Raw genomic sequence first — 14,314 nt, 5'->3', positions numbered from 1 at the left:
ATAAAGCTTTGTGCAAAATGGGTGCCGCGTGAGCTCACCATCGATCAAAAACAACAACAAAAAACCATGCTGAAATTGAACGAATTGGGCTTCGAATTGCTCCCTCATCCACCGTATTCTCCAGATTTGGCCCCCAGTGACTTTTTCCTGTTCTCAGACCTCAAGAGAATGCTCGCTGGTAAAAAAAATTAGAAGCAATGAAGAGGTAATCGCTGAAACTGAGGCCTATTTTGAGGCAAAGGACAAATCGTACTACAAAAATGGTATCGAAAAGTTGGAAGATCGCTATAATCGCTGTATCGCCTCTGATGGCAATTATGTTGAATAATAAAAACGAATTTTGGCAAAAAATGTGTGTTTCTATTAAACGATACGAACTTTTCAGCCGAACTGTTACAAATCACCATCTCTAGCCTGTCGTTGGACGAGATATGGAGAATATGTAAACATATGGCCAGTCTTATAGTGTGTAAAGTTCATAAATTTGCAATCGAAGCTCAAAAGTTTTCGTCCTAATTAATTTATTGAAAGCCTCATGCCTACTGTTTGATTTTGATTTTTGCTTCTAGATTGTGAAAATAATCATCAAAATTTTGCTTGTGCATAGTTAAAATTCAAACTATTCGCTCGCAAAGTTATCGAATTTGATGGATGAGAACAAATTAACTGTTACCAATGTAAAAAAAGCATTTGGAGCTCGTTTGTCGACAGCCAGTAAGTCCAGACTAGGAGGAAATCAAAAGAAGAGAAAACCGTCACAAGACGCCATAGATTTGCCAAATAGAAATAAATTGGGACATTGTCAAGCGTAAACTTAATAAGCAGCAATAGATAGCAATTTTCAGTGGAATTTAGTTCAAGGCAAACAGGCGTTCTCTGTCGAGGAAGCTGTAGAAAGCATCATGGAAGGAGTCAAACGAAAGACCGGGATATTTGAATAGAATATAAAAAGAAGCATTTATCTTTTTATATTCTATTGAATTTTAAATAATTAAATTCAAACAACTAAAATCGGGCAGATTCTAAGAAATTTTGTTTTGTCGTATTCTCTCATTTTTAATTAATGTCATTGCTTGTTTCAGATACAACAGTTTACGAAATATGTTTTGAAACTTTCCAAAAAGTACCCCTCATAAACAAAAATACGAACGTTTTGCGTTATCAATTGAAAATATTAGGTTTTATTTGATTTTTCTACATATTATACATCGGTCGTCGTCATCATTTCACTAACAGTATCATTAAAAATGCAAATTATACCAAATTTTTGCTCGGATTCAAAATTATATTTCTAGTATGTTTGTTCATTTTTTTTTCATAAAAAATATGTATATTAAATTAGGAAGAAACACCCGTTCTTTTGAAACACTCGTCTTTTTGAAATTCAATTACAACACCAAGGTCTTTTCACTGTGAAGAATGAGGAAGTGCATTCATTTTAAAGGGTGTTGCGATCAAAAACTGGAACAAACAATAATGACAATATGTAAAACGATCAAACTTTTTATTGACAAATTGAATCCAGTTCTATCTTAAGCTCAAGTCGTACAGGATGAACATAGAAATATTGACTCCAGCTTCCATTGCTGCAAATGCTAAAGGGTGATTTTTTGCTGGTATCATTTTGGAAACACTATTTTTGATAGATCACGCGTGAATCGTGTCTTATGTCATTGTTCAGTTTGGTCTATAATTTAATCATAAATGGGTGCTGGCAAAGTTGGAGGGAGATCCACTTTTTTCGAAAAATTGCGTTCAGCGACGAAGTTCATTTATGGTTGAATGGACACGTCAACAAGCAAATCTCCCAAGACTTCCTGCACGCCCAAGTGCATTAGATCTATCTCTTTGCTCAACATCAATTCGACTAGATTGCACCTGGAAAATATTGCCTGATTTACACGGTAGCGATCATTTACCAATCATCATCTCAATTAGCTGTAACAAATGTATTGCTAATTCAGCTAGTATTCCATATGATTTGACAAAAAATATCGACTGGATTAAATACCAAAGTAGAATCTCTAGTATTTTGAATTCAATGGAAGAGCTCCCTCCACTTGAAGAATATGACTTCCTCGTTTGTTCGATTCTGGAGGCCGCAGAACAATCCCAAACTAAACGCTTTCCTGGGCCAACGACTAACAGAAGGCCTCCCAACCCCTGGTGGGACAAAGAGTGCTCAGAGGCTAAACTCGCAAAACAAAATGCTTGCAAGACGTTTCTAAAACGGGGAGGAGGAACTCCTCAGAATTTTGAAAAACTTATGGTTTTAGAAACCAAGTACAAGAGCATACTTCGAGCCAAAAAATGTAGCTATTGGAGACATTTTGTCGAAGGTTTGTCAAGAGATACCTCAATGAGCACTCTTTGGAACACGGCCAGACGAATGAGGAATCGTACCGTGGGCAATGAGAGTGATGAATACTCGAACCGATGGATATTTGACTTTGCTAGGAAAGTTTGCCCAGATTCTGTTCCTACGCAGAGCATTATACGGGAATCTCTTCCAAATAATGGTTTTATTATTAACCCATTTTCAATGATGGAATTTTCTATAGCACTCTTGTCTTGTAACAATAACGCCCCTGGGTTGGACAGAATTAAATTCAACTTGGTGAAGAATCTGCCCGACCTCGCAAAAAGACGTTTGTTGGAATTGTTCAACAAGTTTCTTGAGCAAAATATAGTTCCACCTGACTGGAGACAAGTGAAAGTTATCGCCATTCAAAAGCCGGGGAAACCAGCTTCCAATCACAACTCATATAGACCCATTGCGATGTTGTCCTGCATCAGAAAATTGTTCGAAAAAATTATTCTACGACGTCTCGACACTTGGGTCGAGACGAACGGTTTGTTGTCAGATACTCAGTTTGGCTTCCGTAGAAATAAAGGGACGAATGATTGCCTTGCATTACTTTCGTCTGACATCCAAATTGCCTTCGCTCAAAAGCAACAAATGGCATCTGTATTTTTAGACATTAAAGGAGCATTTGATTCAGTTTCCATTGATGTTCTTTCAGACAAGCTCCACCAACATGGACTTCCAGCGGTTATAAATAATTATTTGCACAACCTTTTGTCAGAGAAGTGCATGTATTTTTCACATGGCGATTTGGCAACATTCAGAATTAGCTACATGGGTCTCCCGCAAGGCTCATGCCTCAGTCCGCTCCTCTATAATTTTTACGTGAATGACATTGACAGCTGTCTAGTAACCCCATGTACATTAAGACAATTGGCAGATGATGGCAGCTTCAGCTCCATATGATGGGAAGAATGATCCAACAGGTTTTAACTTTTAAATACCTCGGGGTGTGGTTCGATTCCAAATGCACGTGAGGAGGACACATTAGGTATCTGATAACGAAATGCCAACAAAGAGTAAATTTTCTTCGAACAATAACAGGATCTTGGTGGGGTTCTCATCCGCAAGATCTAATAAAATTGTATCAAACAACGATACTTTCAGTGATGGAATATGGATGCGTTTGTTTTCGTTCCGCTGCAAACTCTCATATTATCAAACTTGAGCGAATTCAGTACCATTGTTTGCGAATTGCTTTAGGCTGCATGCATTCGACACATACAATGAGTCTTGAAGTTCTGGCGGGAGTTCTTCCATTAAAAGATCGATTTTGGGAGCTTTCATCACGCCTGCTAATAAGATGTGAGGTGCTGAATCCCATGGTAATTAATAATTTCGAACGACTAGTCGAGCTTCGATCTCAAACAAAATTTATGACAGTATATTTTAACCATATGTCACAGGAAATCAACCCTTCAAGATATATTCCTATCCGTGTCAGCATCCTAAGTGCCCCTGACTCAACTTTATTTTTCGATACATCCATGCAGCGTGAAGTGCGTGGAATCCCGGATCATCTACGCTCGACGGAATTCCCAAAAATATTTTCAAGTAAGTTCAGGCATATTGACTCTGAGAAAATGTTTTATACGGACGGATCGCGAATTGAAGAAGCGACAGGGTTTGGTATGTTCAACAATAATGTTTCGGCCTCATTTAGGCTTCAAGAACCTGCATCTGTTTATATAGCAGAGCTAGCAGCAGTTCATTATAGTTTGAGTGTAATCGTCACATTATCTCCAAACCAATATTTCCTCTTCACAGATAGTCTGAGTGCAATTGAAGCCATTCGCTCAAACGCTGCTGGCAAAAATGAACCGTTTTTCCTGGGCAAAATAAAACAGTGCCTGAACGACATATTGAACAATAATTATCTAATCACTATAGTCTGGGTCCCGGCTCATTGCTCCATTCCTGGCAATGAAAGAGCCGATATTTTAGCCAAACGTGGTGCTATTGAGGGTGAAATTTATGAGCGACCGATTGCTTTCAACGAATTCTATAGCTCGTCTCGCCAAAGAACACTTGCCAGCTGGCAAGCATCTTGGGATAGAGATGATCTGGGTCGGTGGATGCACTCAATTATTCCGAAAATATCGACAAAGGCATGGTTCAGGGGACTGGATGTGAGTAGGGATTTCATTCGTGTGATGTCCAGACTCATGTCCAATCACTACACGTTAGATGCACATCTCCTTCGAATTGGGCTCTCCGAGACTAATCATTGTGCTTGCGGAGAAGGTTATCGGGATATTGATCATGTCGTTTGGACATGCGTGGAGTATCGTGATGTCAGATCTCAACTAATAAATTTTTTGCTTACCCAAGGTAGACTATCCAATATCCCAGTTCGAGACATTCTTGCTTGTCGTGACCTTTCATACATGAAACTTATTTATCATTTCATAAAGAAAATTGGAGTTTCAATTTAATAAAGGCCCCTTTTAAGACTTAGTTCTGATCCCAGCTGCGTCCATGAGTTCAACCAATAGCTAAATTAGAATAAAAATTTTGTAATGATACAAACAAACTTGAAACAGTTTATGAAATTATCAACAAAATGTCTGAAAATAACAGCTTATTTTATAATTTATAGAAGTTAATCGTTTGGTTCAAATAATATTTCCGAGTAGATTTCATAATTAATGACGAGTTACCTAAGATGATATTTAAGCTATAAGAGAATATGTTTTAATAAATTCAAAACGTTGTGACTATGTTAGAATTAAATTAGGATAAGAATATTATGTAAAAGTGATGCTACGGCGAAGAAAAACTTATGTAAACTGCCTTAAGAAATAAACGTATTTATGGAAAAAAAAAACAAGCAAATCTGGAACGGAGCCGCGGCCAAGATATTTATGAAATCATCTGCAATCTGCATCAAACATTAAATTATATTGATCATTCTATCGACTCCAATAAATATTCCAAAAATTTTCTCAAATTTTTAGTGTTTTTTTTTTTAAATCAGATTGTATACCTCATAAAAAATAATCCTTTAATTGCTGGGTCTTTCCTTTGACTCCTTCAATCAAGTTTTGCCTTACCTTCATAGTATTATTTCATAGTACTTCGAACATCCACATTGAAAAAACGCATTCGGGAAACATGTGCATAAAAATCTACTTTATTCTCCTAGCGGTATGATGAAACTTTCCTCTTAAATGTGTACATTAGAAATTGATGTAAGATCCATTTCGGTATTTTTGACCACTGCTTCTGGAACCGGAGACCAGCATGACCAAGAAGCGTTTTTTTTGGACATCAAATAACTTAATCATGAGTACACACTGGAAAAAATCGTGTAAATTTATACATACATACTTAATAGAGTCTCACAAGTTTTGAAACATGTAACTTTACACGCCTGCTTGAAAGGCGGGATAAATTCGACACAGATTTAAGTCATTTGATTTTGCGTCACCTGTAAATTTCATAATTTTCTGCTATGTATACACCAAATCAACTTAAATTTTACGGTTGACCTAATCCCTCATACGATGTTATTCATAAAAACCTAATTTGTCAAATGACGGAAAATTTCATGTGTAATGACTTAATGTTAGATTAGCATGAATTTTATTGGTTTCGACTGTAATTTGCATTCTGCTAGCTGCTTTAAACGCATCTTTCACCAGCCAAGCAGGTGTGTGCTTCTGTGACTCAGTCGATTAACAGATGTACTTTGTGATCTAAAGAATCTCGGTTCAAGTCGCGCGGCGGTCGCAATAAGTTTTCATTTTTTTTAATGAATTTCATGTCATGGAATTTGAGACACAATATGAAATATTCTTCCACGTAAATTTGCGTGACCTGCGAAACTCATTATTGAAGTTCGCTTTGTTTAAAGATTTTTCCTAATTTAGTTTAACTAGCGTTTTAATTGATGATTCTCAAACATCATGTCATCACAATCACACACACACACACATATTGTACACCATCATTCAAATCAAATTCGTCGAAAGCTCTCATCACTCCCATAGCTCTTTTAAATTGCTACAAAAGACGATTCATGCGGTTTGCATTGCGCGATCCGTTCGCCGATCGAGTTTTGCCAGTTTTCCCTCCAGCTGGAGCTGCTCCTTCTCCCATCCGACGAGCCGATAAGCGAGGTGGCCAAGAAAATCAACTTTCGCTTTTTTTTTTGCAGTGCATCTGGAATGAAATCGTGGTGCACCGTACCGGACTGGCGAAATTGCCTGTTTCCAGCATTGCATACCAAACCAAAGATGTTCGTCAAATGGTTTATGCCATTTTCCACAGTCGACTGATTGCAGAAACGGATATTGATTTCAAGAAATAGCTTCTGGTTGGAAGTCTAGAACCATTAATCAAAACACACTATCAAGAGTTGTAATAATTGAACGAAGAAAAAAAATCCTCCACCAGGATGTTATCGAAATGAAATCAGATTAAGCTTACCCTCTGCGGTGCTCCCAGATGGCGCAACAGTGCTCCGAGTTGAGTCGCCACTGGAGCCGAGCTAACGAACGAAAAAGCAGGAGCACGTGACGGAATCGGGTACATTGCAAGGCTATTAAAGGGATCACTATCCACTAGGTACTGAACACGAACGGTGATCAGGTCATCCGGGTCCATGTTTCCGGTGCAAGATTTCTTCTATCCTAACGATCGATTCAATTTTCACACTATCTATTTTGCCACAATTTTTTTTAAATTAATTGATTTATTAGGGTAAGGAACTCGGTTCACATTTTCACATTTCAAACCACACACAGACCTGAAAGAGAAAATTTGATTATCCTCTGAAGAAGAAATTCCTGCTCGTGGATCCGTATTGGCTTTGGAATAAGGAAAAGAGCTGTATTTTTAGCTGGTCAAACTTCATTGCAATTAGACGAATCTCGTCGCCTGTGATCGACGATGGTTTCCCGTTGATTCATTGAAGACTGATAAATTAATGGGTTGAAATGTAGTCCCACAATCGCCCAGTTGGTGAACACAAATCATTCGCAAGAAAATTACACACTGGACGATTGCCACTAATTAGTATTGACTGCATTATGTGCGTTCATCATAAATTTTGTTTGTCCAAACAAGCATCGTAACCATCGCCATCTAGCAGCAACAGTAAAAAAAAACGCAGAAATTTAGCCCAATTCGTTGCGATAGCCAATCGTCAGCAATTTCACCTGTCTGCTATTTCTGCTCAGTCGACATCGACAGCACCGTGCTGGACGGCCACGACTTGGCTACAAATCATCGCGATATAATTGTTCAGGTTGTAAACTTGATTTCACTGCACCGGGGGACCACCAGTACTGCTCGTCTTCCCCGACAAACCGAACGACCGACCATTGATTTGAAAATAAAAAATAAAAGAAAAAAACTCGCACATGTCGTACGATATTTCTATTGCAAACAAACCTCATAAAATGTCATGTAAATTGCGGCTTAGCTGGCACGGAGGGAAATGTTATATCACACTGAACATGGACTAGATCAGCTATGAATGAACTTTTCAACTAAAATTATTAGAAAAATTCCTCAATTTTGTTTGAACAAATCTACAACAATGACACCAATCGATCAGTTAGATGACGTAGAATGCACTGCAAAATACGGATTTTCTTTATTCATACAATTGGTGTCAAAATAAAAATTGACTAACGATTCCAACCTATTCCGAAAGAATTGAGCAGAATGCCAATTTTTGCAAAATTAGCTCTTTTACACTCTTGCTTGGGCATACATGGTCATTTTTAACTCACAATAGAGAGCAATGTAGATTTTAAACATCACTAATTCAGTCGTTTCTCCGTAGACTGTCGAAAGATTTGCATCATTAATTCAAGAATACTTTTACTAACTACATTGCCACTTATAGAATCACGACAGGCGTGTTTGGGCGTATTGAATTTGGTAGAAAGATGTATACCAGATTGCTTCAAAAGCTGAACTTTTGACACAGTTTCTCAACCACACTCTCTTTTTTTTGCACAAACCGAAAACAAGTTGACCAAATCAATGAAAAACAAACTGTTTTAATCCACTTAGTAGTGTAATCAGGCGCGTACACAGTGGGGGGTTTGAACCCCTAAACCCCCCCCCATTATAACCCATGGGAAACATTGTGATATAAATTGTACATGTGTTGATTTATCACCATGTTCTAAACCCCCCCCCCCCCCCCCCCCCCGAAAATTTTCTCTGGCTACGCGCCTGAGTGTAATGATATCATTTCAATCATGCTATCATATATAATGCTGTGATATTCTTTAAAATTTTCTTTGACTCTTGAAAGAATTCACCGGAATTGGTTTTTGAATTGGCCGTCTACTGATAATGACTACCGATTAGAGTAGTTTTGAGGCCAGGTCCCAGGACCTTTCATTTGAACCTAATTTTGTGAAAATCTGTCACACCATCTCTGAGAAAAATGAAGTAATTTGAAATTGGATTATTTACATTAGTTACCCCGTAAATACGGAATCGGAAGTCGGATCAAGATGAAATTCAGAAATTTTCTAAAAAACTATAAGGTTATTGATTTGAATATGATTTTGTGAAAACCGGTTCATTCATCTCCGATGTACTCGTTTGCACATTTTACCCCATAATTCCGGAGCCTGAAGTCAGATCCGCTCAAAATTCAAGAATTTTGTATAGGATCGCAAGATCTTTTAATCAAATCTAAGCTTGTGAAAATCGGTTCAGTCATCTCTGAGAAAATTGAGAGACATTATTTGTCACACACACACACACACACACACACACACACACACACACACACACACACACACACACACACACACACACACACACACACACACACACACACACACACACACACACACGCACACACACACACACACACACACAGACATTTTGTGATCTCGACGAACTGAGTCGAATGGTATATGACACTCGGCTCTCCGGGCCTCGGTTCAAAAGTCGGTTTTCACAGTGATTGCATATCCTTTCTATATGAGAAAGGCAAAAAGGTTACGCGGCTAGTTTTGCATTTTTTATTGACACCCGGCCCCGTACATTGAAGAGTAAGGCATTCTAATGCCAAAAATAATGTGAAAGGTCTTGAGGTCCCATACAAAGTTCCTGAGTGTGATATGCACCAAAAAAGTCACACACGTTTCTCAAAGAAGGTTTAACCGATTTTCACAAACTTAGATTCAAGTAAGAGGTTCTATGCCCTTATACAATTTTCCTGAGTTTCATTTGGATCCGACTTCCGGTTCCGGAATTACAAAGAAATATATGAAAATTTAAGAAAAAATATGCAATCAATTTTCTCGGAAATTTCTTGACCAATTTTCACAAACTAAGAAGCAAATAAAAGGTCTTGAAATTCTTAAAAAAGTCGCCGAAAAGTTAATTCAGATCCGGTTCCGGTATTACAGGGCGAGAAGTGAAAATTCTCAATTTCATGAGTATTTTTTCACTAGCGATGGCGAAACGAGGTGCACATTTTTATAAAACTTATTGCTAAATTGATCTATTTGACGGATCTTATTAGTTAGTGATTTTATAAAACTACTTTGAAACTACTAATACCCGGTTTCCGCTTCCGAAAGCACCGATAATAGTGAAGAAAATCTCCAAAAACGGATCTCCTTTCGATTTCTCAGTAACGGTTAAGTCGTTTTTCACGATTCATTATTCAAATAAAGGCTCTCATTGTCTTTAAACATACTGTGCAATTTCATCCTGATCCGACTTCCGGTTCCGGAGTGTCATAACCAGTGCTGTAAAACTTCATTCAATTCAATTGAAATTGAATGTGGAACACATTGACGATCTCTCTAATGCAGTAAACTTCACTCCCTGACACACACAATGTTTGCTGACGGCCCGAACGGGCAGCATTCAGTCATCACTCGTTTCTCTTCAATCGAGGCTCAGTTTAACCACCGTCAGTTGATTTCTTGAAGTAACAAAATATCTCTTTCAATAGTGTGAGAGCGGCCTTCAAATGAGGTTCATGTAAACATTCGAATTGGTTCAAGATAATAGATGAAAGACTAATCAGATAGCTGAAATATCAATCACAGAATACACATAAATTAATTGTTTCCTCCTTAAGTTTTCATTTTTAACACTTTACTCCATTTATAATTCTATTCGTTCGAACTTGCTTACTACCAAGAGCGAAGACTATGAAGCAGCTAGACTACTTGGCACTTGAAACTGAGTAAGCGAAACTTCGAATGACTAGGTACGATTATTCAACTGACGATGAATGCTGGGAGCTTCACTTGGAATTGGCAGCATAAGTCAAATGAATTAGAAAGGATATGCTGACGGTCAGTGGCCATAAATTTCATTTTCATCTTATATTATTCGGTTGAAAATGAAATTTTACCGCACTGGTCATAACATTCAAATTCAAAATGACGGTGCAGGGGAACGGGTATAGCGTGATGGATAAGTCGATGCCTTTCACGCTGCCCACCTGGATTCGAGTCCCAACCCCGCGCACATAGGGTCAGAAAACTTTTCTGACCCGAAGAGGTGAATGACAACAATGTTAAAACCTCTATGATCTAAAAAAATGACGATGCAAAACTGGTACGCTACGATACGTGCGGCTATGCTCCAGTCACAGCGTGCTTTGTTCAATATCGTATAGCGTGCAGGGTTGCCACATTAAAATTTATATTTTTCTGGAGAAAAATATGTAAATTTCTAATCCTTTTATTCAATTTGTACCTACTTGTTTGTGTTATTACAAGATCATGATAACGATGCTTTTCAATCAAAGTGCACTTATTGGCTTTCTCGTATATAAAGTTTATACAATATGTTCTATATAATTCGACACAGTTCATCGAGCTGAGCAATGTATGTGTCTGTGTGAGAGTATGTGTCAAATAATGTCACTCGTTAAAAAGAATCTCGTAGTCCTGTAGGTTGTTATTGAATTTCACACCGTCATTTAGAGCGCCGAAGGGTTAAATTCTTCTAGATTTGGCTTAAAACTGATTCAATTCGTAGACTATATTAGTTACTTACTAAACGAACCGACTTTGGCTATACTGGTTCCAAGTCCCTGGTTCCACAAGTATTTCCCAAAAACAGACTGAAATAAAAGTTCCTACAGTCTCATAGGTTTTTTTTTTGCCCACCACACTCCCCCACACCAAAAAGCTTCAATTTGAAGCCCCCTGGTAGTGGACGCAACTAGTCTCAGCGGAAAAAAAAGAAACAAATAGACACTGGCAATAATAATACTAGAAATACAAATTTAATTTTGATACAAAGTCCGCTGAGATTCTATTTATTCATGGTTTGATGTGCAATTTATTAAAGTGGAATCCCAGTGGAAAAGATTTCCTTTTAAGAGATCCACAATCCATCCAGGTTGCTGTTTAATTGCATCCGGGTCCGATTTCCGGTTCCAGAACCATAGGGTAAAGAGTGTTTAATAATTTAGTGCGACGATGCAAAAAAAAGAAATCAACTTATCAACTTGACATAACTGTTTCGAATTTGAAAAGGTTATGTTAGTTTATACCCAAAGAAAGTTTCTTATTTTATTTAAGATTGAAAAAAAATTTCGTCGCCAAATCTTCTGGTGATATTTTTGAAAATATAAGTAATATGAGAAAGGAATCATTCCACCAATTGGTGGATTCAAACAGGTTTTTCTGTAATAATTTGAAACGCTTATAACTCAGTCACTTGATGGATTTTGTGAAATTTAACTACCAATCGATTCGGGAATATTTAACTTAAACATATGTGGCAACGGCGTTTAAGTATGTCAATAGTATACTATTGAAAAAACGGTTTGAATTGACCTACGTTTTCACAAGCCAATCACTGCCTGCCATAATGATGTCATTCTCTTGACCGTAGGAACTATCGCACAAAACGGAATCTATAAATATATGCCTCGCATATTTTTTGCTAAGCTAGCGCCGAGCCCGGTAGTTTGACTAGCGAGTGACAATCATAGACTCACGTATACAGAATCGTTAGATGTAATTTCATATATTTAGTATTATAAGTAGAATTCGATAATCGATATTCAAAATATATGCAATCTTCTATTGAATTGATTCACTATTTATAAATTTGATAAGTTCATTCCCTAGTTCCCGACCAAAAGACAACTAGGTTTACATTTTTTCCTACAAACAATCAGAGCCGGTGAAACATGTTATGCCCAGGTGGGTAAATTTTCGTACAGGGAATGATCTGCGAATTTACGAAATCGATGTTTTACGAATTTTGGTTACCCGGACCGTTCTGTTTGTTGGGCTTGATGATGGAAACTCGTTCATTCAGTACTCCATGACCGAAATCATCCTGCATTTGCTCGAATATGAAGAAACTTCCGATCAACAAACATTCCAATCGCTGATGCCCATTACACATTGTTCAGAAAGTTTTGAAAAGAATGGAAATAATGTATTCCGTGTGCTGATAAAACATTACTTTCGAAAAGGAGAAAACCGCCCTAGCCTGTGGTTACTTAAGGGCTTTGGTACCTCAATTTTCTATTTTTACGTTTCGCCTTTGGCTCATCAGCGCGTTAGCTGTTCATGTTGAACTGCTAACGGTATTCTGATTTTATACGTGGTCAAATAAAGCATTCATCCGCAAAAAATTAAGCAAGTTTTGAAAATCGTAATGGATGAACGCAAAATTAAAGTTCGTGAGGTTTGATGTGCTGAGATGGATCGATTTACGCGAGTATCTGGGCATAAAAAGGTCCTTCCAAATGGTTGCCTCGTTCGCTCACAATCTAATAAAAGCAACCACGCATCACGGATCTAGTCATTGCGAGAATTTCTTGCGTTGGTATGGAACAGTGTACGAAACATGGATCCACCAGTTTTCTCTGGAATTTATTTATTTACTAATATACATAATCAACAGACAAAATATGGTCCTAATGATTATTTCTAAGTATATTTAAAAAACTAGTTTTAATTCGACTGCGCGGGACATGGAAATCGAAACCCGTCGAAACAGCATTGAAAGAACGTTGCAATCCAATGATGGCGCCATTGATTCCATAATTAGTGCGGCGTAAAGGCATTCTGAGGAGGTTGTTGTTGCGAAGAGCTCGTGCGCGAACATTTATGTTTATTTGACAAAGAAGTGCTGAACAATCGACATTGTTCAACAAAACATCGGCGATTAGCAATGCACGGGACAGATCACGTCGCACCTTCAGTGTATCGAGTCCGATAAGCAGTCCGCGGCTTTCATAACTCGGCAACTGATGAGGATTATTCCATGGTAACTGGCGAAGAGCGAAACGAACAAATCTGCGCTGTATTGATTCGATTCTGATATTCCCATTATGGTAAAGCGGGTTCCATACCGCCGAACAGTATTCGAGCGTTGAACGTACAAGCGAGCAATAGAGAGACTTCAAACAGTAGATATCTGTGAAGTGCTTAGCAGTTCTCATTACAAATCCCAGGCAACGTGAAGCTTTTGCAACAATGTACGAGATATGTTGCTTGTAGTTCAGTTGTTCGTCAAGAAAAACCCCAAGATCCTTGGCACATGTGACTCTATCTATCGTAGATCCTCGGAGACAATAGTCGAAACGTATAGGTGTTCTTTTCCGTGTGAACGTGATGATCGAGCATTTACTGATATTTAATGTCATTCGATTAATCTCGCACCACTCCGAAAATATTTCTAGTTGACTCTGGAGAGAAATGGCATCCTCAGTTGTCTTAATAATTTTGAATAACTTAAGGTCGTCGGCAAATGATAATCGTGGGACACTCAGTAAAAAGTTCACGTCATTGAAGTACAGGAGGAAAATCAGTGGTCCGAGATGACTGCCTTGTGGAATGCCAGAAAAAGCAAAAAAATCATTAGATAGATTATCACCGATCTTAACCGCCAACCGTCGATTGCAGAGGTACGATTCAGTCCACTGAAGAATACAGGAACCGAAACCAAGTCGGTCCAGTTTGGCGATAGTAATAGCGT

The 14,314-nt window shown here is 38.0% G+C and overlaps 1 protein-coding gene across 9 annotated transcripts in view; it reads right to left on the bottom strand.

The window, feature by feature from the left end:
- LOC131437244 (FH1/FH2 domain-containing protein 3) overlaps positions 1-14,314 on the bottom strand; it is a 328,287-nt gene that overhangs the window by 169,056 nt on the left and 144,917 nt on the right. For 3 of the 9 annotated variants that reach the window (XR_009230741.1, XM_058606466.1, XM_058606468.1), the window contains exon 2: positions 6,797-7,115. The exons of the other annotated variants lie outside the window; for them this stretch is intronic. Coding sequence is in view for 2 of the 3 variants with exons in the window: in XM_058606466.1 (XP_058462449.1) it covers positions 6,797-6,973 (177 nt within the window). In the remaining variant the exon portion in view is untranslated. The remainder of the gene's footprint in view (positions 1-6,796; positions 7,116-14,314) is intronic. 9 annotated transcript variants of the gene reach the window in all.

The sequence above is a fragment of the Malaya genurostris genome, chromosome 3 (assembly GCF_030247185.1).
Source record: "Malaya genurostris strain Urasoe2022 chromosome 3, Malgen_1.1, whole genome shotgun sequence".
In the NCBI taxonomy this organism is placed as follows: domain Eukaryota; kingdom Metazoa; phylum Arthropoda; class Insecta; order Diptera; family Culicidae; genus Malaya; species Malaya genurostris.
Note: the sequence above shows the minus strand (reverse complement) of the source record. Positions and strands in the feature narration are given on the sequence as shown.